This window comes from Rhododendron vialii, chromosome 7a (genome assembly GCF_030253575.1).
Source record: "Rhododendron vialii isolate Sample 1 chromosome 7a, ASM3025357v1".
NCBI classification, from domain to species: Eukaryota; Viridiplantae; Streptophyta; class Magnoliopsida; order Ericales; family Ericaceae; genus Rhododendron; species Rhododendron vialii.
In genome coordinates, this window is record NC_080563.1 from 16,112,195 (window position 1) to 16,138,464 (window position 26,270).

Sequence of the window (26,270 nt, forward strand, 5' to 3'; positions counted from 1 at the left end):
GCCCTGGCACAAGGGTCAACGGTCAAATTTTGACTGTTGACCACCACCTGGCAGTTTGACCAGCGCGCGCTGGTGTCATTCTGTCGCGCGTGTACCACCTACTCATGCATTGGTCAACGGTCAAGCTTTGACCATTGACCAACACCTGTCAAGTTGATTTGCGCGCACGGGCTCTCAACCAACGCATGCCAGTAGGATTTTTGGCTTTTGAAGTGGCTCTGACTTGGTTAGGTTCAAAAGGGTGTCAAACACTTATATTCCTGAGGTGTTCTTGATCCGTTTCATCATCGGAGAATCAAAAATCGAAAGTAAACTAATTTGGAAGCCCAGATTGGGGCGTCTACACCCTTCTTATCCCTTTGTTGAAACTGAACATTATACATGATGGAAGTGAAACATTATACCCAGAAGTGAAACACCATTTGGGAAAACTTTACGTTCATTCCAAGTCTGCACACAACCTGAGAGAAAATGAAAAAGTTGTAACAACTAATTGGGTATCATTCATCACAAAATAATAGCCCCAATCATTACCTTTTTTAACTATTATTTTCACAGAAAGCAATATGTAACAGCACATACACATACTATGAAATTAAAGGAAAGAGAGAAAGGAAACAAGGATGACCAATTCTAAAAGCCCTTTAAGAGGTTGCTTTTCTCGTGCTCCAGTGGCTCTAGTTGATCCGCACAAGGCATATAAACAAGCGAAGTTACTACATCATGTGCACTTTCGCAGTTGAATTTGAGCAATCCGCTTTTAAATCATCATCAATAGTATCTTCAACAGAACATTTTTCCCTAGAGTAGAAAGGAGATAGAGAAAGATTAAACTTCTCAAACCCTTCCTATATCCTATCTGATACGTGCAGGGCTGGCTGTTTTTAGAGTCTCTACTTTAGCTAATGTCATTGTCACAGATATACATCTGCGTATAAAACATAAGAATAACTCATGGAGCTAAAGCATAGAGACTGGCGAGGGGATATATACTCGTAAAGAAAAATACTATGTGAGAAACTGAAAATATAACCAATGTACAAATAGCGCATAAATGAATTATGCACAAGACCATCCAGCCATTGAAATAATTCATCACGTAGACCCCATCTTAAATTATCACACATACCCAATATAACTTTGTAGTCACGCTCGAAGTTACTATAAGTTTCATATTGCAAGTCGTCAGTGCCTCAATGATTTACAAGAGCAACAATTACCCTTTGACATTGAATCGTGATAAGGCAATAAAACCTTTTAAGCAAAGCATCTAGCAGCAATTTTTCACATAGGTCCAGCGGATGAACGAAACATGAATAACCATGGCACTATGGCACGAAACGTTATATCACTACCCAAGACCTTCTTTTAAATTTGTAAACAAAAACTGAGCCTTAAACTTTTACATTATATTTGTCTTAGATTCAAGCTACAAAAGAGATCAAAAAGATCTTGTTTCAAAAATTCATGTTTGGTTGACTTATAGTTCTCCTCAATGGATATTTCATTTCTATAGTTAGTCAATCCTTAAATATTTGGAGTTAGTATGGGTGGTTGTATACTGAAATAGCCAAATGACATGGAAATTTTGAAAGAGATAGAATCATAAGCCCATAAATCAAAAAGGGTGCTGATAAATACAACTGCGAATTTGCTACATGTAGCCAATTCATAAGAGGAAATTTTTGGATTCCTCCTTATAAATTGGCTACATCTAGTAAATTCGCAGTTGTATTTAGCTGGACCCATCAAAAATGGAATAAAAATTAATCAAGATAACAAATGCTGATAAAGAGGCTTAATGGAAATTACTTATTTATCTTCGTCCATTATGTTTACTTCTCTCTTTATAAGTATCAACCAATTCCCTAATGCATACATAAACGGATTTCCATAAAAGAAGGATCCTAGTATTGTCCATAAAACAAGGATCCTAGTTGTCAATGAGTTGTGGCTGTTGATGTAGACAAATTTTGAACATGACTCGTATAATGTTTATTTCTAAGTAACTCATAGCAGAATAGATTATACAATTTCGATAACCCATGCTTTCATTAACGTAGGGTATATTTTCTATTTCTTGCTACAGAAATATAAACACATACGACTGCAAGGAATAAGTAAAGCAATGGAAGTATGCATACAAACTGATAGGATTGCATCCGCTAGTATCGATGCATATACACTCAAGCCCTATACACGCAGAGATAGCTATATACAAAGTACAGCAAGAGGGGGGCAAGAGAGACTACCAGGAAGTCAAAACTCAAATTCATCCATTCTTGCATCACTTCATAAACACGTGAATATATAGAGAAACCTGGCAACTTGACTCTCAATGTTCATATAGGGAAACAAATATAAATCCGCTTTAAGTACTAATGACATCTTCATGAACAAAAATAGCAGCATCTTCCTCACTTCAACTTCCATCTTGAAGAACCTTCACACAAAATACAAGTTAGAATCAAAGCATTCCCCACGCTTAGTGAAATATTGACAGAAACTTGAGTCCAAGTTTAAAAAAGAAACTCGTAAATCCCTCTGCAATTCTTTACTCGAACTCATATCAAAATTAATTTTACTCAAATTTTGTTTATCCAAATCAAGTGAGACTCCTTCCCTTGCTCAAAATTTTTCAAGGCCCATTTGGGGTTTCCAAATTAACCACTCTACCTTTATTTCATTTACAGAAGTGCTTCAACTTGGGGTTACCAATTGGAGGGTCTAATATCCAATGAAGCTTTTGGTTAGATTCAACAAAGGAAAAGGCTGAAGAAAAATCAGTTTTGAAAAAGCATCATTCATCATAGCTTCACAAACCCTAGTAACCTACTAAAATAAGTCCCTTCTTCCTGGAGCAAAAAAGGTGAAACCCAATAAGCCTTAATGAGCCGTTAGAACCCTAGAAACCAACTAGAATGAAGAGACAGAAAAAACAAGAGAAGGCCATAATACCGTCTTCCTCATCTTCGTTGTCATTGACGACTTCACTGACTCTCCATTGTAGAGACCCGTACATTATTATAATTTCGGTAATCTTTAATGCGTGAAAGAAACGTATTATTAATAAAGTTGAACGTTTGTTTGTAGGGGTGTACAGATTGTAGGGAGGTATTCCCGAGCAGATACATTTAGTTACCGAACACGTGATGTTTGGGAAACACGTGGTAAATACGACTGGATTTATCGCCGGGCAGTATAAAGAACAGCGATATGGAACAATGACATGTGAAGTCCTTGGTCCATGTAATCTGTTCGGCTGAATAAAGGCCAATGACATGACAAGTCACTGGTGTAAACTATCTGTTCGGCAGATAGGAGGCATTTTGATTACGTTTGGACCAAGTTACATGTGAAGTCCCTGGTCCAGGTAGTCTGTTCGGCTATGAGACAGTCGAACAAAGAAGGAGCTCCAATCAAGAGCAGGAGCAAAGGGAATACTCTAGAAGATTCCAGAGTAGTCATGTCCCATAAAGGGATAAAGATCCCAAGAATATAGGATCTGAGAAAGATACCCAACGAGTATGGGATGTTCGGCTCTTAAAGGAAAAGAATCCTAAAAGGACTCTTTTCCATAAACTGATAAAGGAAACGAGACTCCTTGATATCCTGGGTTTCCTATACGAGTTAGGAATCCTATGGCAACAAGGATGCTTGGACAGCAAGCATCCATAAATCTATAAATATGAGGAAAACCTAGAGGTGAAAGGTACGCAATACATTGCATTATTATTGCTTTCCTACTGATAATTAGGGTTTAATTGCTAGTACGTGATACTAACAAAGGCATCGGAGGGCCTTTGCCACGAGAGGCAAAGGTGCACTCACCCCCTATCTATTTTGCAGATTAGGGTTCAGACGTCGAGCTAGGGTTCCGGTGAAGAGGCACGAATAGGTCGTTGCGATCCAGCTGATCCGAAGCATCAATTGTTTTCATCCCCCTACAATTGGCGCCGTTTGTGGGAAACGAAAGAATTCCCTTTTGAAATACGACCATGGTGGAAGTAACTCCAGCAACACCGCATGAACCAAAAGATGTGTTGGATGAGGGAAGGGACAAATCCCCACCTGGGGCCCCGAGAAAGCCCAAGGGCGGGCACAGGAGGAACACGAGCAAGGACCGCCCCCTTACCGTGCATCATAACTCCAAAAATAGAGGAGGTGGAGAGACGGCTTCGAGATCCACGAGAAGGAGTAAATCCCATCAAAGGGATGAATCGATCGCGCACTCCAGGAGTGTGCACCATAGCGACGACGTTCTTGATAGGAAGAGGCAAGAAGTCGAGGAGTATGCTCGTCTGATTAAAAAACGAGAGCATGAGATCAGAGAATTGGAAAGAATTAGGGAGCATCCGGAGGACTCTGGACTGTCTCGAAGAAATTCTAGAGGCAGTAGGTATGCTGTGGTACAATACGGAAAAGCTCCTTCACGAGGGAGAAGGGGCAGAAGCAGGAGCAGGAGTCCTGTTATAGGGCGTCATGAGGCTTCTCCACGAAAAATGGGAAGAAAAAGAAGCCGAACACCAGAAAGAAGGACTTCTTCACGGAAAAGGAGGAGTAGAGATCGAAATTCAACCCCCGAGGAAGAGGACACAAGAAAGCATCATCGAGACAGGTACGAGAGACCTGATGCTGATTGGGTCAAGGCTTCGGCCCACAAGTCAAAAGCGCAAGAGGATGGGACAGTGACTGCACGAGAAGCAGCACGAAAGGCCCTGAGTAATATTGCAGCCTCCCCCTTTACAAAGAGGCTACAAGAAGCAAGGCTGCCGAGCAGAGTGAAGCACGGTGCATTCGTACTTTACGAGACAAATACGGATCCCGTAGCTCACATACAACATTATCAACAGGCCATGTTTATGCATAAAGGGGATGATTCCATCTTGTGCAAGATGTTTCCCTCTAGTCTTGGCAAGGTGGCTTTGTCCTGGTTTCATAAGTTGGCCCCACGATCCATACGAGGATGGTGGCAGTTGGCAGAGGAATTCACTGCTCGGTTTTTAACGAGCAGAAAGGCCCCAAAGACTTTCGAGAGTCTTTCCACCATGAAACAGGAAGAGAACGAGCAAATTAGAGATTATGCAAAGAAGTACTGGGAAACTTTCAACGAAATTGAAAGTTGCAGTGAAGAGTATGCAATTGCCACGTTCAAAACTGGTCTGCCTGTTCGGGGAGAGCTACGCCGTTCATTAAACAAACATCCAGTAGCCACTTTGGCTAAATTGATGGAACGGATAGAGCAACACGCCAGAATGGAAGATGACATACTCCGTGAGGATGGCAGGACGGTTGCCGAACAGCAAAAGGCACCTGCCAAAAAGGTGGATAAGCCTGAACCCAAGTCTTACAAAGACAGAAGGGAGTACGGGCAGGCTAAGAAAGAGCCATATAAGGACAAGCAAGCTCCTGACCCCAAGTCCTTCTTCTCTATCACTACGGTTTGGAAGGAACCAATATACAGGATTCTTTATCGAATAAAGAATCAGCCATATTTTAAATGGCCCCCAAGTCTAGGCGGAGACAAAGATGCAAAACGTGCTACGAATCAGCACTGCAGTTATCACAAAGATTGGGGCCATATGACCGAGGATTGTGAAGTATACAAGAGGCACCTTAATGATTTGGTCTCTCGGGGCTATCTCAAGGAGTTTATCCAGGAGGACCCTAAAGAGAAAGGGAAGGCTATGGAGCTGGGTTACGAGCAAATCCCTAAAGGCGTTATCCATATGATACATGGATTGGCCACACCTTACACGAGAAGTGAGGTTAGGCTATTTCAAAGGCAAGTTAAGCATGATCAGCACGTGATGCGGTTGGGAAACAAGAGAGGGCGAGAGACTAATGTATGCAACGAGAGCATGGCATTCAGTGATGATGATTTGGCAGAGGTCCAAATACCCCACAGTGATGCATTGGTCGTAACCCTACGAGTTGGGGAATACGACATCGAAAGAATTCTAGTGGACTCGGGGAGTTGTACAGAGGTATTGTACTATGATGCATTCAAGAAGCTGGGCCTGGCCCAATCAGACTTAGAACAATCAACAACACCTCTAATTGGGTTCGGTGCAGGAACAGTCTGGCCCCTAGGAAAGGTAACTTTACCTGTTCGGGCTGGATCTGTGGTGTTAAGAACAGACTTTTTGGTAGTCGATGTCCCATCTTCCTATAACGCGATTATAGGGAGGACATGGTTGCACAAAATGAGGGCAGTCTCCTCGACATATCACCAGATGGTGAAATTTCCAAGATCAAATGGGATTGAAGTCCTTAAAGGAAACCAGAAGGTGGCACAGCAATGCTTGATTTCCATCATCAAAACAGCCCCGAAGGTCCACCATGTTCACACATTAGAAGTACCAGATCAACCAACCATCGAGGATGTTGGGAGAAGCCCGGCTGAAAAAGTGGTTGAGGGCCTGGAGAAGATTCAGATCAACGAGATTGATCCTGAAATATATTTTTTGATTGGGAAATCATTACCAGCAAACGAAAAGGCTGAGTCGGTAAGATTTCTAAAAGAATATATTGATGTTTTTGCATGGGTGCCAGAGGAAATGCCTGGGGTGGATGCAGATGTGATCTGTCACCATTTAAACATTGATCCTCTGCATAAGCCGATCATTCAGAAGAAACGAAGGGCAGCCGTACAGCATGTAGATGCTGTGATTGAAGAGGTCGATCGTTTGTTGGAGGCCAAGGCAATACGTGAAGTCTATTACCTAGAGTGGTTATCCAACACTGTTGTGGTAAAGAAGAAGAATGGGAAGTGGCGTGTCTGTGTGGACTTCACAGACCTGAACAAAGCATGTCCTAAGGACAGTTTTCCTTTGCCTAGGATTGACCAATTGGTTGATGCAACCTCTGGTTACGAGCGAATGAGTTTTCTTGATGCATATCGAGGATATCATCAGATTGCTATGTTTGAACCTGATCAAGAGAAGACTTCGTTCATCACACCACGAGGGTTATACTGTTACAGTGTTATGCCCTTTGGACTAAGGAATGCTGGGGCTACATACCAAAGACTTGCAACCATTATGTTCAAGAAGCTCATCGGGAAGACTTTGGAAGTTTACATAGATGATATGGTGGTAAAGAGTCGAGAAAGGGGAGGGCATATTTCTGATCTGAAGGAAGTGTTCGAAATCCTGAGGAAGTATAAACTGAAACTCAACGCCTCAAAGTGTGCGTTTGGAGTTGGTTCAGGAAAATTCCTGGGCCATTTGGTAACTTTGAGAGGGATAGAGGCAAATCCCGATCAGATTGACGCTTTGCAGAGATTACAGAGTCCCAAAACTACCAAGGAAGTCCAAAGGTTGACCGGGATGGCAGCGGCACTAAACAGATTCATCAGCAGGTCAAGCGACAAATGCAGACCCTTTTTTCAGCTATTGAAAAAGAGGGAGGGATTTGAATGGGGAGCAGAATGTGAGCAAGCTTTCCAGGATCTGAAGAAATACCTGGCCGAACCCCCACTATTATCAACTCCACAGCCAGGTGAGTCTTTAATTCTGTACTTAGCTGTTTCCGAGCACGCAGTAAGTGCAGTCTTATTGAGGGATTTGGGGATTGAGCAAATCCCCATTTATTATGTTAGCAAGACATTGTTGGACGCAGAGACGAGATATCTGCCTTTAGAAAAACTTGTCCTAGCACTTAGGACAGCAACCAGGAAATTGCCACACTACTTCCAAAGCCATAAGGTTGTGGTTTATACTGAGTATCCATTAAAGTCACTGCTTCGAAAGGCAGATTTTTCGGGAAGGATCTCGACGTGGTCCGTGGAGTTAAGTCAGTATGATCTCGAGTATCAGCCACGCATAGCAATTAAAGGCCAGGTGTTGGCTGATTTTGTGGCAGAGTTTTCCCCCACTGTTGCTCCCTTGCCTCCTACGAGAAAGGAACAGACAGCTAAGACATCATCCTTGAAGGATCAACCCATAGCCGAACAGGATCCCAAAGAATGGAAGTTATTCGTTGATGGATCAGCGTGTAATACTGGTTCTGGAATTGGAGTTGTCCTCTTTCCTCCTCAAGGAGTTCTGATTGAACTCTCTGTTCGGCTTGGATTCAGTGCATCGAATAATGTGGCTGAATATGAAGCACTCTTGGCAGGATTGAGAAGTGCAAAGACCCTTAAGGCAAAACGGGTCAGGGTGTATTGTGATTCCCAGCTTGTTGTGAATCAGCTGTCCGGCGAGTACGAGACTCGAAATGAAAAGATGGTGGCCTACATGCAGGCAGCCAAGGACTTGCTTGATACCTTCGAGAGGGTATATATTGAGCAAATAAGTTCGGGACAGAATGCTCATGCGGATTCCTTAGCTTGGTTGGCTGCAGCTGTACCAACAGAGTTCAAAAGAAGGGTGGCAGTAGAATATCTAAATGAGCCGAGCATTGGGAGGAGTATAGATTTGGTCTTGGACGTGAACCAAAGACCAAGTTGGATGGACCCGATCATGGAGTACTTACGAGACGAGATACTCCCTTCCGACAAAAAGGAGGCCCACAAGATAAGGGTCAAATCTGCTAGGTTTTGGCTGTCCCCAGAGGGAAAGTTATATAGGAAATCCTTCACGGGTCCCTATTTGCTATGTGTACATCCTGAGATGGTACAGAAGTTCCTTCATGAGATCCATGAGGGAACATGTGGGAGCCATGCTGGAGGGAGATCCATTGCCCACCGAGCAATTACTCAAGGCTATTGGTGGCCACACATGCAAGAAGATGCAAAAGTGTATGTAAAGATTTGTGAGAAGTGTCAAAAATTCTCACCAATGATTCGAACACCCGCCGAAGATCTGGTGCCTTTGACAAGTCCCTGGCCTTTTGCTCAATGGGGGATGGATATTGTGGGTCCATTGCATAAAGCAACTGGGAATCGAAAATTCCTGCTTGTTGCAACTGACTATTTTACAAAGTGGATTGAGGCAGAACCACTGGCCAAAATCACTGAGCCTATGATAGAAAGGTTTGTGTGGAAAAGCATCATCACTCGTTTCGGGGTCCCTTATTCATTGATCACAGACAATGGATCCCAATTTCAGAAGAAATTCAAGGCTTTTTGTGCCCAATATGGAATAAGAAATTTTTATTCCACCCCAGCCTACCCTCAGAGTAATGGGCAAGCAGAGGCGTCTAATAAAACTATCCTAGATGGGATAAAGAAAAGACTTGACAAAGCTAAAGGAAAATGGCCAGACGAGTTGTCATTAGTCTTGTGGGCTCATCGAACAACGCCTAGGAGGTCTACGGGAGAGACCCCCTATTCATTGGCTTATGGAACAGAGGCTGTCATACCTCTGGAGGTAGGCCTGCCGACCAACAGAACAGTTTTGGTTGAAAGTGGAGGCAATGATAGGGCTCTTGAAATCGAGCTTGACCTCGCCGAGGAGAGGAGAGAAAAAGCCTTGGTTCATCTTGCTTCTTACCAAGAACAGCTGATGAAAAGCTACAACAAACATGTTCATCCTCGAGAATTTGGTGTTGGGGACCTCGTGCTACGAAAAGTGCTCGGCAACACCAAGGTGGCCAACGAAGGCAAGCTGGGGGCCAACTGGGAGGGCCCATATAGAGTAACTGAGATTGTAGGCATAGGAGCCTATCGATTGGCAGATTTGGATGGTGATCCAATTCCAAGGCCTTGGAATGTTCATAATCTACGAAAATTCTTTGTTTAGAAGTATTAAAATCTGTTTTAGATTTGCATTACGTGATTGTGTGGGAATTACGAATATAATTCCCTTGTTCTAGTTTTGACTATTTTTTGCAAAGGGTACGAATAATACCCTCTTGAGTTTTGCAGATTATGAATACAATCGCTTCTTAGTATAACTGTTGCGGTATTTGTTTTTAATACGAACTGCGAGTTTAGTTTCCCTCATTCGTATTGGGGAGCAGGGTATACAGTTATACAGTTCAGTACGTGAAACTGAAGTACAAGTATGAAACACTTGTAAGCTTGTAAGGTTTTACAAGTATGAAACACTTGTAAGATTTTCAAACCTTTAAGTACGTGAAACTTAAACACAAACACTTGTGTGATGTTCTAAGTACGTGATACTTAGGCGTTTTTGTGTGAGTACGTGATACTTAACAAGTATGAAACACTTGTATGGATTTTTAAAAGTACGAGAAAACTTAAACGAGTAGTTCTAAGTACGTGATACTTAGAGGTTTTTGTGTGAGTACGTGAAGCATAACGAATACAAGTATGAATACACTTGTATGTACTAAACAAACAGTACGAGATACTGGGAAACAAATGTTTTTTAAGTACGTGAAACTTAAGCTTCAGAACAAGAAATCATGTGTAAGTACGAAATACTTATGCAAACAAATGATGGTTAACAGTACGAAATACTTAGACTAAAATTGCATCCGAACAGATGTAACAAACAGGGAAGCCGAGCAAAACATTAAAGTTATGCCACGAAGGGCCGAATGCCTGCGTTAACAAAGTATTTAACTGTACTGGTGCCTCACAGGGCCAACATATGCTTATGGTCACGCAGGACCAGCAACCAAAACCGTTCATGTACTTACCAAATCAATCCACGTTCTGGACCTCTGAAGTATCAGTGTTGATCTCAGTGTCAGCACCACCCTCGACTACATTCTCTTCCAAGTTAATGGGCTCAATAGGTACATCCCGAGCAGAAGCTTCAGTGGGGTCCACATCCGTGGGGATATCTTCCTCAGCATTGGCAAATTCTTCAATTTGCCGTTCAAAGTCTTCCTCTGGATGTCCTTCTGGCTCTGGAATGTCTTCGATGTTCTGAATACGGGTGCTAGGCAGCTCGTTGTCAACCCAGAAGGGTGAATCCTCAGCAACTCCTAGTTTTGTTAGACAGGTTTCCCAGCAGGCAATCCAAACCTGGTCCTGTATAGCTGGCATCTGTTCCACGTAACTAGCAGTTGTGGCGTCATAGCCCTTCTGGTAGCCGTCTTCATATGATGCTTTCTTGGTGCTGTCAATCTCAGATAAGGCCTGGTTTAGGCTCTCTTCGGCAATTTGCAGCTTGCCCTTAGCACCATTAAAATCCGCCTTGGCTTTGTCTCTTTCTCTTTCAAGACGAGCAACTGTCCGAAGAAGTCGAGTGTTGTCATTTAGCAATCTGATTTGTTCGGCCTCAGCTTCTTGGTACTTTTGCCCCAGGGTTACCATTTTTTGAATGAACTAGCAACAACACCGAGTGGTAAGTGACAAGTGTAGCAGTATTTGATATGTGGTATATGAAATATACATTAAGACTTATATGAAAAGATTGAGTCACATTACCTTAATTCCACTGACGAGACCAGTGGATACTAGCCGGTCAGGTGTAGATCCAGATTCCTTCTGCATATCCACAGGGAGCAGCAACCCTTGAGCTAGGGCAAGTGCTGTTTCTGATGAACCAGCACTGTCCCCAACGTGAACAGGACGGTCACCCCTAAGGAATGAAGGAGTCCATGTTTGGGGCAGCACTTGAGCAGTTGGTGATACAGGGAGTTGAGTTTCGGTATCTGCTTGTGTGGCAGAACCATCTTGATTATCCACTCTTGGGCGTTTGTCCCGATGAAGGTCAATGGCCTCTGTAGCGGTATCAACATCCCGAGGAGAAGATGATGACCGTGCAGATCCCCCCCTATTACGACGAGATCGTGGAGGAGGGGCGCCAGTTGATGCTACCCTATTGGTAGCACCACGTCCCCGAGAGGAGACAGTGAGTAAAGAACTGAGGTTAATAGGTTGGTGCGTCATCGTACCTGAGGTTGGGGGTGATCGAGAATAACCGGATGAGGACGACTGACTGGTAATTTGGTGAGGAACGGGTTGTTGTTCGGCAATGATTTGCCTGCGACTTGATCTCCTAAGTACCACACGTGTTTGAGGAATACCGTCAGGGATAACAATATCGTCTGACTGACCGGCAAGAGTTACACCAGCTTGAAGCCTTGAACTATGTGGATGGGGAGCAGTGGATGTAGACGCGGCACTTGTGCTGGGGTGGGCAAGTCTTCTGTCAATGACCCCTCTGTATGAAGGGTCGTATCCAAGCAGTATATCAGCGTCTCGACCCCGACCAGCTGTTCGGGTACCAGGTTCGCCTTTATATTTAAGGATTTTGTTGATGTCCTCTGTTCGGACGTAACTAGGCTCTCGTCTTGGACGTTTGTTGACGTTTTCAACTGCACAATCAGAGTTATTGAATCAAACATTAGACACAATGGAAAGCTACGAGAAAGCGGCAAACAAACAAATAGCAAAGATGAAAAATAGGGAGCATACGTGGGTATCCCCATATATGGGGGCAGTGGAGACCCACCACCTGACCATCCTCTCCTAGTGGCTCAAAGGCTCCAGTGACGTAAAGGAAATCGATTTCATGATCCCGAGCAGAGTCTGGCAGGTTTAGCACGAGACGCTTGTCGGCCCTTCTAACTTTGAAGTAATAGGTGTTGTATTCAGGGTTTAGTACAATGCTGTACCACCACTGAATATCCCAAATTCCTAACTGGGTCCCCAGAATCCTATTCAAAGCTATTACACCCATTATCAACCTAAAGACGTTTGTTGATATTTGCATAGGGGTAAGACGATACCAGTTTAGGATCTGGCGAAGTAATGGGTGAAGGGGAAATCGAACTCCACCTTCGACGATAGCAACATTGGGGATACACATTCGATCCCAGGAACCTCCGTCTCTATCTGCGCCCAGGGGGGCGAGTTCGAGACCAACGTTCTCTGGAACGTTATATTCCCTCCTAAATGCCGCCATGGCAGTAGGGGATTCACATAATTTCCTAAATTTGCTGGGTCTCAAGGGATTCTCAGCATCGTCAGCCATGGGTATACTCAGGAAAGAAGAAAGACCGAAAAAAGGTGCAACTGAAACCCTAGAAAAACGACCCACGAATCTGAGAGTGAGATCTCAGAGGGAAGCCTAAGTAGACGAAATGGAGTGAGAACGAGAATCTTACAAGAATAATGTGACGATTCCCTGGAGTGCAATTGGATTTGCAGGTGGCGGCGATGGCGGATAGCGGGATGCTTTCGCCTGGTTTCTAGAGAGAGAAGGAGCGTGTTTAAGTTTTTGGTAAAAATCCAAAAAGAGCCCTTTTAGGGGTTTAAGGTTAAGAGATGGAGACGAAACGTCTCGTCTCACGCCGTTATAGGTAAAAATAACGGAAAGAAGAAACCGTTCTGACGCCGTTTCTTAGAACGTCAGTTCAAAAATTAATGCTAGGCATATGAAACGTGCCACGTAGAGTCATTACCTCGAGATGGTATAATGACAAAGGCGCCAAAAGGCATCAAAGAGATATTGAAATTATGACTGCACGGGATCAAAAGGGTTTGGTCTAGATAGAATTCTGTTTCTAAGCATCATATATTGCCCCCGAACAGTGGTAAATACATGAAGCTGGGGAGCAATTGTAGGGAGGTATTCCCGAGCAGATACATTTAGTTACCGAACACGTGATGTTTGGGAAACACGTGGTAAATACGACTGGATTTATCGCCGGGCAGTATAAAGAACAGCGATATGGAACAATGACATGTGAAGTCCTTGGTCCATGTAATCTGTTCGGCTGAATAAAGGCCAATGACATGACAAGTCACTGGTGTAAACTATCTGTTCGGCAGATAGGAGGCATTTTGATTACGTTTGGACCAAGTTACATGTGAAGTCCCTGGTCCAGGTAGTCTGTTCGGCTATGAGACAGTCGAACAAAGAAGGAGCTCCAATCAAGAGCAGGAGCAAAGGGAATACTCTAGAAGATTCCAGAGTAGTCATGTCCCATAAAGGGATAAAGATCCCAAGAATATAGGATCTGAGAAAGATACCCAACGAGTATGGGATGTTCGGCTCTTAAAGGAAAAGAATCCTAAAAGGACTCTTTTCCATAAACTGATAAAGGAAACGAGACTCCTTGATATCCTGGGTTTCCTATACGAGTTAGGAATCCTATGGCAACAAGGATGCTTGGACAGCAAGCATCCATAAATCTATAAATATGAGGAAAACCTAGAGGTGAAAGGTACGCAATACATTGCATTATTATTGCTTTCCTACTGATAATTAGGGTTTAATTGCTAGTACGTGATACTAACAAAGGCATCGGAGGGCCTTTGCCACGAGAGGCAAAGGTGCACTCACCCCCTATCTATTTTGCAGATTAGGGTTCAGACGTCGAGCTAGGGTTCCGGTGAAGAGGCACGAATAGGTCGTTGCGATCCAGCTGATCCGAATCATCAATTGTTTTCATCCCCCTACACAGATGTATGTCTACTATTATGTGTCGAACGCTCGGAGAATAGTAAAATGTGAGTTTTGATGTTGAAATGATGTGTGGAAATGTTGGTAGCAATCGGGGTTTGATTTGATGAGCGTTGGCAAAAATTGCAAATCTGTCATTAGTGTACAGGTACTGCTTTTCCCTGTACAGGTACACCTCGACTAGAAACTGTGCAAAGCTGAATCTTTTGGGTACCTGTACCAGTACTATCATTTCCCGGTACCAGTACACTCTACAAAAATTTTGAATTTTCAGCACGAGAATCAGAACACTATAAATACATCCCTTTACCATTTTTCACACCCAAACCCATGAAATAACCCTAAAAACACCCCTTCTCACCCACTCCACTCTAATCTCACTCAAACCTCTTGATTTCTACCTTAAATCTTCAAGATCCAAGGGTTTTCTTCCTTAAACTCTCTTGAATCTCACATTTGGTGAACAAAGGGTAAGTTTTATGTTCTTACTCTCTCTCCTTGACCCTCTACCATGTTTTTCTCTTTCTCCTCTCAATCACTTGTTGATCTTTGTTCATTTATCTTGTTTTTGGGTTGTATTCACTCTAGATTTTGTATCTAAGCTTGGGTGGAGCTCGTTTTTGGTGGATTCAAGCATATATCTCTTGGTAGACCTAGGGTTTTGCTCAAAACCCACTTAGGTAGGGATTTCTCTCTTCCTTTACATGTTTTGTGGTGATTAAGCGTGATATGGGTGTTTGTTTGCTATATATGATCGAATGGTATGCTTTGTGGCATTGAAAATTGTTTACGCTTTGAAAGTGGTATTGTGGACTTGAATGTTGTGATTCATGAGCTATTTGTGACATATTAGATAGTGTTTGTGCGTGTGTGGAATGAGTTTATGGTATCGGTGTTGATTGTGATGATAGGATGGTTGTTGTTGTGAAGTGATTTTGGAGTAAATTGTGACGCAAGGGGTGGAAACACAAAATCACAACGGGTGGAGTATATTGTGACGCAAGGGATGGAAACACATAATCGCAAGGGGTGGAAAGTCATTGGAAGAAGTGGGCGTGTGTGAGTGAATGTGTGTGTATGTCGGTGTATGTGTATGAGGATGCTATGATATTAGTAAAAGGTGTTGGTATGCATTACATGGATTCGTCTTTTGATTCGATTCACTGTATTCATGCTTATCATCTCATTACATATAGGTTTAGTAGAGATTTTTCTAATAGGCTAGTGTAGCTTAACAAAATCCTTCTTTTCATGTCCGAGTGTCGGGCAATAGCTTGCATTGCTCCGAATGCTCAATGTGGAAGACATTTTTTGGAAGCTAACGAAGTCTAGTTATTTAATCATATTGTAAATCACCTACTTTTGTTAAATATGATTTTGTAACTAATTCCTCTTGATTTTTTTTAACTAAACTGTCTGTGATTCAATAACTCGCTCGTACTTGTATTTAACTTAATTTGGGCCGTGGTGCCAAGGATGTAATTTATGGAACATAGGATTTTGTTTTGTAAGTTAAACAGGTGGGAAATCATTTTGGGTATTAATAGCCATATGCGAGGATCTTTTTATCGAAATGGTTTATTTATTTATGTTAAAAATCGGGGGCGTGACATCCATCGACCGGTTCTCTATCGTCCTCTTCAGCATCAAGTTCATCTACACGAAACGTGCAAAGAGAAAAAAAGTGAGCACCACATATTTCGTAGCGAATGTTTCGAAAATCCACATTTTCGTGGAGTGAGAGTGGGTTTTTTACCTTCATCATCTGGGATTCGGTTGTTTTCAGCCATTTTCTAGAGAGAAAATTAGGGCACCTTAGAATTCGTGGGCAATTGCGATTCGAGCAAAAACCTTAATCACAAATGCTTCTGAACGAGAAGAATCTGGAATGTCGCGATTTATAGATAGAGAGAAGAGAGAGAGATGGGTTTGTAAAAGGGATTGAGGGAATCGATTTTGGGCGGTGCAGTATCACTGCTCTCTCACCACGTCCTCCACTCTGTGTACATAAATAAATACAACCATTAAAATTTAGCAACACATTGAAATCACTCAAAAAATTAAAAATAAATACATACGAACCATTAAAATCACTCATCTTCATCGACGTTGACGACGTCACAGCAAGTTCTCTCTCATCCTCTTCAGCATCGAGTTCATCTGCACAAAATGATGTAGAACACGTGGAGGCCCAATTCCATGATCAGCTGGACCGAGCCAAGCCCCGAAAGTCCAAACGGTGTTTAATTTCAGATTACCCAAATTGGTTAAATTCGGAAGAGCTCCGAATAGGCCCAAACTTGGTGGGCTGACTTATTTTCGCGCTCCGGTCAATACCCATTAACCCTAAGTTGATGATCGATGGTGCTTTTCGGCCTAATTCCTTCGTTTAGGCATTCAATTGCATTATTTTGCTGTTTTAGGAAAGATTTGTTTCGTTAATAACTCTTAGACCGTAATTCCTTTTAAGTTGATTCTTTTTGGGAAAGTCTTGTTTTTCTTTCCCGTTTTCAATTTTAGGAAAAGCCCCAAATTCTGGGACTTTTTATTTTCCAAGTTTATTTTTAGGGTTTCTAGGGTTTCAGCCTATTTAAGAGTTTGTAACCTAGAGTTTATGCAGCTTATTATCAATAATATTCAGACTTTGTCTTTTTCTCTTGAAGATTCAAGAACTGCTCGTGGCTACGAGTATCTATCATTCGTTTGATTAGTACGCAACTAATCTCTTTGTTAATTCCGCTGCGTCACAAAATGAGCGAAGAGGAAAAAAAAAGGTGAGCGCAACAGATTTCGTAACGAATGTTTCCCAAATCCCCATTATCGTGGAGTGAAGAGAAATCGCCGTCTAAGATTCTGTTGTTTCCGGCCATTTTCTTGGGAGAAAATTAGGGCATGAAGAACCCTAGGATTTGTGAGCAAGTGTGATTCAAGCAAAAATCCAAAAAGAGCACAGATGATTCTGAACGGGAAGAATCTGTAATGTCGTGATTTAGAGAGAGAGTGTGTGTGTGTGGTTTTTTTGAACGTAGAGAGATGGGTTTGTCATTTGTGAAAGGGATTGAGAATTGGTTTTGTGGGGGAGAGTGAGAGGAGCACAAGAGAGAGAGAGAGAGAGAGAGAGAGAGAGAGAGAGACGTTATCTGTAATCAGTTTAGAGAGAGAGAGAAGAGCGTATGTAATCAGTTTAGACTAGCAAGAGAGAGAGGGAGACTTTCTGAACGAAGAGAGGAGCATAATCAGTTTTAAAGAGGAGCACAATTGTGTTGTTCAAATAAAAAGAGACGTTTGGGAATGGGATTGAGGGAATTGGTTTTGACCGTTTGAGGCGCTCTGTTGCCAAGTCTTCCACTCCTGTACATAAAATGGAGAACATCAACATTGTTTTTTTTATCTCTCCTAGAAAGACAAATATGGCATCGTAAAACTTTTCTATTTTCCAACTAGAATATAGTTTTTTTGTGTTTCTTTGGCTGAGTATATCACGAAAAAATTAAAACTATCTTGTTAGGTGATTCTCTTGTTTTAAAAAAACAATAGAGACAATAGGATAGTGATTCTTATGAGGAGTGATTTCAGCACCCTGATTTTTACTAACCACAATAATTATTCAAATGTCCTTAAACTTTGGACAAAAATTATTTTATTTTGAAAGGTTATTTTGATAATTTTGCACATTGAAAAACAAAAAAGAAGAGTGCGATTGGTAAAAAGGAGAGTGCATAAATCACTCTCATTCTTGTACTGTTTCTTTTTTTATAATCACATTTACTATACCTAAATTATTGCAAAAATGTAATTTCAATATGGAACAGAAAGTTTTTCAGGGTGGAAGAGATCATACAAACAAGTATTTCATCTTCACTAGAGGTATCATTTCTGGTGAATTTCCACGTGTCATGATGAACGTTTATGCCCCTAATAATTATACGGATAGAAGGGTCGTTTGGAATGAAATTAAAGAGCTAAAAAATATATATATATATATATACTGATATGGTGCTTGGGAGGCGATTTTAATGAAATTAAATCTATTGGGGAAAGAATAGAGTGCACAAGAATTGATAGGGGTATGAGAGATTTTCAAGAGTTCATCAACTCTATGGAGGTCAGAGATATGCCAATGGTTTGGAGAAAACATACTTGGTCAAACTTTCAAAAAGTGAATATTCAATCTAGGCTTGACAGGTTCCTCTTGTATCGCAAGAATGGTTGGATAACTTTTCAATCTATTTATGGGGCTTACCAAGGATAATTTCAAACCACTGTCAAATCACGTTGTCTGATGTTTCCAAAGATTGGGGACCAAAACCTTTTAAGTTTATGAATGCTTGGTTCTCTAATCCTAAATGTGCTTAAATTATCTAGGAGGTGTGGGAAGCAGGGGGTTGTGAAGGTTGGGTTGGTGTTAGAATCATGCAAAAGTCAATGGAGGTTAAAGCTAAACCAAAGATCTGGAACACTACTAAATTTGGGAACATTGTGATCAAAATGGATGAGCTCAAGAATAAACTTTCATCAGTTTGATATGGATGCAGAGGGTAGGGGTTTGAACTTAGAGGAAAAAGAGGCAAGGGGAAAATGTAGACAAGAAATTGGATCATTGGAAAAGATGAATGAATCTTTTTGGAGGCAGAAGTCCATAAATAAATGGATCAAGTTGGGGGACAGGAATTTGAGATTCTTCCAAATCTATGGTAACAGATACAAAAAGAATTTCATTGGTTCTATTGAATTTGAAGGTGCTCTATATGAGGATCCAATGTAGATCAAACAGGTAGCAATTGCATATTTCCAAGAGATTTTCAAAGAACAGAGCTAGCGTAGACTCGAAATTGGGGGGTTATCTACCAAGGAGATTGGATAGAAGATCTGCAATGGAGGTGGAGGCTCCTTTTTCTTTGGAGGAGATTTATGGGGTTGTGAAAGAATGCATCTCCTTCAAAGCACTAGGTCCTAATGGTTTTAACATGCTTTTTGTCAAGAAATCGTGGAAATTTATCAAAACAGATGTACTGTGTTTCTTTCTGGAATTTCATTCGAACTGTAAGATTGCTAAGAGCATTAATTCCACCTTCATTGCTCTCATTCCAAAGATTGAAGGTGCAGCTACTTTCAAAGATTTCAGACCTAGAGCATGGTGGGATGGTTGTATAAACTACTATCTAAAGTGCTCACTAATAGATTCAAAAAAGTTCTGCACTCTTTGGTAGGTGAAACTCAAGCAGCATTCTTGGAAGGTAGAAAAATCTTGGATGGGATTCTTATTGCCAATGAGTTGATTGATGGGTGGAAAAGGATGGCAACAAGGGCCTAGTTTTGAAGCTGGACTTTGAGAAAGCCTATGATAATGTGAACTGAAATTATTTGTTTACTATGCTCAGGAGGTTTGGTTGTGGTAGGAAATGGGTATCTTGGATAAAAGCTTGTGTTACGTCTGCCACTATGTCCATCTTGATTAATGGTTCTCCTTCTTTTGAATTTAAAATGGAAAGGGGGTTAAGGCAGGGGGATCCTTTGTCTCCATTGCTATTCAATATTGTGGCTGAAGGTCTCAACATTCTATTTGAAAGGGCCAAAACCGAGAATGTGATTTCTGGGCTAGCCATCTCTCATCTACAATTTATGGATGACACTATAATTTTTTGCAAAAATGATAGGCTACAAGTTCAATCTATCATGGATATTTTATGCACTTTTTAGTTAATTTCAGGGTTGAAAATTAACTTTTCCAAAAGTCAGCTATGTGGGATTGGTATTTCTGATGAGACTATTGAATCCTATGCTGAGATTTTGGGGTGCATAGTGGTAAAGCTTTCAATTAAGTACTTGGGATTACCACTTGGGGCCAATCCTAGAAGGTTATCTACATGGAAGCCAGTCATTGAGAGATTTGAAAAGAAATTATCTAGTCGGAATAGGATGAATATGATTCTTGGGGGAAGGCTTACTATGATCAACTTTAACCTTGGAAATCTTCCTCTATACTATATGTCTCTATTCAAAATGCATGTTTCAGTTGCAAGGAAATTGGAAAAACTACAAAGGCAATTTCTGTGGGGTGATTCTGAAGATAAAAGAAGACTTCACATGGTTGGTTAGGGTAGGGTGACCAAAAGCAAGATAAAGGGTGGTCTAGGAATTAAAAGGTTACTAATTTAGAATGCTGCGTTGCTATGTAAATGGTGGTGGAGGTATGGGGTTGAAAAAGACTCTATTTGGGTAAAAGCAATAAATGGCAAGTATGGTATTGTAGACACCCTATTTTGGACTTTTCAGATTAGTTTACTTACGGCATTTGATTCTCCAATGATGAAATGGATCAAGAACACCCCAAGAATGTCGAGTGTCTGAGCTTTGAGTGTTTGACACCCTTTTAAACCTAACCTAGCCTAAGCCAATTCTCAGCCAAAACCCTACCTACATACGTCGGTCCAAAACCAGCGTGCGCCGGTCTATTTGCCACGTGTCAGTCATCGGTCAGCTTTGACTGTTGATAGGGTAGGGTAGTTTGGACCTGAGTACCCAGGTCAACTACTTGCGTACGCTGGTCAAACTTGCTTTTTCCAGCATGCAGAAGCCATGATTAGGGGTCTATAGCACTTGGGAACCTTCCAATCCGTCGAAAAAGGAGTATTCGCCAGGGGACATCTCTTACACTCATCCCATCACCTTTTCCGATGAGAGAGAAGCCTTTAAGGCAAAGCTACTATATATACCCCCTTTGGTCATTCTAGCAAAAGGTTGGTTCCCCAAGTTATAATGTTTACACACTTGATCATCCTCCATTCAAGGCCTAACTCTCAAGCAACAAGCTACCTTGCCTTCTTGCTATTACCACTCAACAAGCTTCTATTATCACTTAAATATCTCAAACCACCTCAAAGCTCAATCATCCTTTCAAACTCAAAAAACCAAAGGTATACCATACCTATTGTTTTCCTGTTCTGATCCCTGAGGGGGGCTGATAGGGTCAAAGTTGGTAATTAATACCAGTCCTGGCCCTAAAGTTAGCAAGGTTTCAAAAACCGTCAGAGAAAGGACCAGCATGCACCAATCCTTAAGTCGCGCATGCCATTCTGTGGTTGTGCACGCAGGTCAGCGTGGGGATTGGTGTCTTGCTATTTTATGCATTTCTTTTCATTTTCATCACTGTGAAGCATGTTAAAATCGGTTTACTGCTTTCCTTCGATGGAACTGCTAGTTTTAGTGTTCAATATGCTAATCTGCTGTTATGGAATACCTCTGGGGTCGTTCTAAACCTGTCTCGGAACCTAGAAAGTGCAAAGCCAAACACTGGTCACATGGCTTCAACTGGCGTACCATAGTGGGTTACCTGCATACGCTAGTACAACTTTGACCAGTGGCTGGCCCTTGCATGGTAACTACGCCTTGGCCTCTATTTTATCCCCCACACTGTTTATGGAGTGTTCTATTCCTTTGTTGGCCTCTGAGCCCCCCCTTTCAAATTGCTTAGAACTGTATATAACTGTTTGGTTTATCCTTGGTGTGCACTGGCCATTTTCAGAGCCCAGAGAGTTGAAAATAAGAACTGTGGGCTTAGGCTTACTGGGGTAGTGCATGCTGATTCTTCTCTGCGTATTTCATTCTAAAACAGTGTCTTCCAGTTTGTTTAAAGATCCTACAGGAGTCTGTTTTCATCCTAAATTAGTTGTTCAATAAGCAAGCATGGCATTTATCACATCCTGTCAACATGTTACAGTTTCAATCCCCTTTAACTGTTCATCCGCCCTAACTGGCTAAAAATCAATTAATGAGAGAGAATAACAAATGTTTTACGAATGCCCGAGTAGAGACCGATTTTCGGATTGGGCAAGAGGAGTGCCTTAAAACCCTTCCTCGCTCGTAACTTGGCTCCCGAACCTCAGATATCAAGGTGACGATGGACTAGTCTACGCCTTTTCAAAATCAAACAACGTGACAAAAAAGTTTCAAGTTCGGTTCCTTGGGTGGGCATACCACAACCAAGTGGCGACTCTGAATTAAGCGTTTCACCGCGCTTTCTAAAAAAAGGGTGCACCCGATTTCATACCAGATTTTAGGGGCGTATGGCCACAGGTGTCTTTGGTTCTAAATGGCTTCCTTCACAAATTTCTAATACAACCAAGTTTTCGAAAGTTTGAAGTGATATCTGTGATGTTCGTAGAGAAGGTTCTAACTTTGAGATGATCATTGCTAAGAGCTTTTGGATTAAAGTTGGATCAGGTATGGATACTTCTTTTTGGGAAGATACTTGGTTGGGTAATCAACCCCTAGCCCTAAGGATGGTTTACCCAAGACTTTTAGTTTGATCAGAAAAACTCAAAGGTTGGGGAGATATTCAATCCCTCCACCACTTTATCTTGGGATCTCATCTTTAGTAGACAATTGCATGACTGGGAAATTGATCAGGTGGAGGAGCTGAGGGGGAGTTTAAACTCAATCTATTTGCAACCTAATGTGGAAGATTCTCTAAGATGGAAGTGGGATAGCAAATCTACTAGATTTTCTGTAAAATCTTGCTATGAAAAATGGGAGCTAGAGTTCAATGCACAGAATTTTATTGGGCCTCTCTGTAACATGATTTGGAAAAATATAAGCCCTTTTAAAGTTGAGGTGTTTTTGAGGCAAGCTGTACAAGATAAAATTGCAACTGGGTCTGAATTGATAAACAGAAATATACTAGATCCTGAGAATGGTGATCAGGGATTTTGTCCCTTCTGTAACTTGGAAGTAGAAACTGTGGCTCATCTATTTCTTCACTGTTCCAAAACTTGGAGGATGTGGTCTCAAATTTTGGAGTGGTGAGGTATGGTTTGGGTATGTCCTGCAAATTTGTTTGATCTCTTGTGTTGGTGGTTTTCTAATAAATTCAAATATGTGGAGAAAGGGTGCTGGGAAATATGTTTCTATGCAGTGGTATGGTCCATTTGGCTGGAAAGAAATCAGATCATCTTCTAAAACAAAGCTTATGCGGAGGGGCTACTAGTGGAGATTATTAAGACAAAAGCTGAGATGTGGTTAAAAGCATGTTATGACATCGAAGAATACTCAGTGGATGACATTAAGAGCAGCATTCAAAGTATCAAGAAACTCAAGGTTAGTAAAATTTTGATTAACTAATGTCTTTGGGATTTCTAGGTTGTGTGATAACTGGATGTATGTCTTGTCTGTTATGTTTGGCTGTTTTGAGTTTAAATTGAGTGTGGAGTTTGAGGACATGTTGTGTAACTCCATTGATTATGTGGATGCATGCTTTGGCTACAATTTGGGTTTGGTGGGTTTGTCAAGTCTGCTGGTGGTGATTTTGGGATCAGTAGCTAGTTCGGATGTTAGGTTAGGGGTATGTTTTTTGGGCCTTGGTGGGGTTTGGTTTTCTGGGAGTATAATCTGTATTCTGTTACATTTTGGCTTTCATTTTCTTGCACCTGCAGTATATGATGGGGACCTATGTTCTTTGATACTGATTTGCATGTCAGCAGTAGATGATGGGGACTATATGTGGTTCTTTGATGTTGCTCTATCTAAGCTTGTTCTGTTGTGTGGAGGAGTAAAAGATTGGGACTTTTGTTCTTTGATATTGTTTCATCTCTGTTCTTTCAAGTCGGCCATTCTAAAGACCATGATATGGGTTGTTTCTGTTGAGTGAAGCAGTAGAAGATTGGGAATCTTGTTCTTTGACACTATTTCCTCTCCATTCTTTCACGTCGGCCATCTAAAGATCATGATATGGGTTCTATTCGAGAAGGCTCATTTTCAATTTTGCTGTCAATGCTTCTTCCATGATTCTTACACTTTTCAGAAAATGTCAAGTTGGTGTGTGGTTTGATTGATTCAAGTTTCAGTGCTATCTACTCCTTACTCCCTTTTATTGTATCTTGGGGTTACTCTATTGATGTGCCTGAATGTGGAAACGAGGATGTTGTTCATGAATTACTGGTACAATGGAGCATTCGAGGTCTACGTGAGGTGGGTATTTGCTAAGGAATCTGCAGTTAACGGCTCTGTGTATTTCATTCCAGACAATGGTGTTTTATGGTCATTTGTCAAGTTATGTTTTATGTTTTCCCTGTTTGTTTTGGGGTGGAATCAGTGTTAGGTTGTCTCTTATGGAGGATGTTTTATGGTTGGCTTCTCGCCAACTCTTCTTCCCTTGGTAGCGGGTGGCATATGATTATCCTCAGCTTAAATGCCAACATAGTTGGGATGTAGATCGTTGGTTGTGATACCTCTTTCTCTCGTTTCCTTTTAATCTCTGTAAATTCGATTAATTGATTAATAAAATTCTCTTTGATGATAAAAAAAAAAAAACATATCATGAAGCATAACCAAATAAAATAAGAGGCCTGAGTTTGAAGTAGCCCACAAAAGACACTGAATAAAACTGACCTCGAGAGCCTTAATCAATTCCACTTGTATTAGTCATTTTTACACACACATTAAATGCAATATAACTTCCACGCTAAATCCACAAGTGATTTTCAATTCTTTAGAAACACAAAAAAGAGGACATGCTGAGATTGGATGACGTGGTCGAGGAGATCGTAAAAGATAATAGAACTGAAGGTGTGAGGAACAAAAAATAGAATGATACCCAGATACATGCAAAAACCTCCTCTGCGGAGGAAACCTGTTCGCATGGGCAGAGAAAGAGAGAGAAATAAAAATAGCATAAAACTGAGTGGTGAAAATTTTAGTCTAGCCCATGTCACGACCCAAAATCAATGGGTATAAATTCGTGACATGGCCAGTGATTTAAAAATCACCCCCGGCCTTGATATCAACCACAATAAGATTTTTACTAAAAACTCTGAGGTCCATAAAAAAATAGAATATTACAATCAGAGTTGTCTATCGTGCATATCAATTACAAACTTCGCCCAACGGCATTAAAGTTACAACAATTATGGATCCAAATCTTGGCTCTACTAAATCACTCATAGAGCGAGTTCACAATTACCAAAACCATCACTATAAATCATACTGAGCCCCATTGTCTAATGTCTATCAGCCACATCAATAAGAATCATAATCATTGAAAGAGCCTGTCACGCCCTCGAATTTCAACATAATTATAAAGGATTTTCATAAATGAAACCTCACAACAATTCGTACGATACCCAAAATAATATAGCATTCTCATTTCCATAAATCTCACTTCAGCATACAATAATTCCCAAAAGATTACATCAACGGCCCAAATTTACACAAGTACAGAGTATGAAAAGAGTTAAGGATTACAACTTGTCATAGTCAACGATTTACAAATTAAAGTTACAAATAGATCTTCCAAAAGAGATTTATAAAGATGGACAAGTAACTTCTCATTGTTAGCTTTCAAAAGTGTCCACGTCCAAGCATTCAATTATGCAAGCTACTGCCCTAAGTTAGTACCTGAAAATGATGGAGGGTTTGAGCTACACTAGCCCAGCAGAAAATTCTACACTAACATTATATGCAAATGAAATGCTAGTGTAGACACCCCATTCTGGACTGTCCAGATAACATTATTTTTCGATCTATTATTTCCCCAATGATGATTATAGTCGAGAACAGTCTGAGGACGATGGTGTGTTTGAGCTTTGAGCATTCCGAACCTCTTTCAAACCCATTTCAAACCCATCAAACCAGAGCCAAACAGCCCCAGCAAAACCCAACTGGCTTGCGCCAGTACCTTGATGACGTACGCCAGTTAACTGCCACGTGTCGGTCATCGACCGTTGACTCAGTTGTAACTGGCGCACGCCTGTCCATATGTGGCGCACGCCAGTCAATCCTAGTCAAATCAACTTTATTCAGCCACATGGACGAGACTTTTGTGCCACCCTGACGTCAGCCACAGTATCCCTAATGATTACTCTCGGCAGAAGCGCTGCCTCTCTCTCCTACACCCCCTATCAAGGCAAGTCCCATGCATTTAATGCATGGGAGGCTCCATTCTTGTTCCAATCAGCCAAACAAGGCCTTAGTCCAGCCTGATCTCAATCTCTCTCTCCCCTA

General features: G+C 41.4%; 1 protein-coding gene and 1 long non-coding RNA gene across 2 annotated transcripts; one reads left to right on the forward strand and one right to left on the reverse strand.

Annotated features, from left to right (window-relative positions):
- Positions 1–1,941: 1,941 nt before the first annotated feature.
- LOC131333774 (uncharacterized) lies at positions 1,942–15,994 on the reverse strand. The gene is made up of 3 exons (XR_009201903.1): positions 15,885–15,994; positions 2,959–2,999; positions 1,942–2,443 (listed from the first exon to the last, which is right to left on the reverse strand). It is a non-coding gene; the product is annotated as an uncharacterized LOC131333774 (long non-coding RNA).
- A 3,153-nt stretch (positions 15,995–19,147) lies between these two features.
- LOC131332700 (uncharacterized) lies at positions 19,148–19,977 on the forward strand. The gene is made up of 3 exons (XM_058366994.1): positions 19,148–19,479; positions 19,655–19,821; positions 19,931–19,977. The coding sequence occupies exons 1-3, from the start codon at positions 19,148–19,150 to the stop codon at positions 19,975–19,977; spliced, it is 546 nt and encodes a 181-aa protein (XP_058222977.1).
- Positions 19,978–26,270: the final 6,293 nt, after the last annotated feature.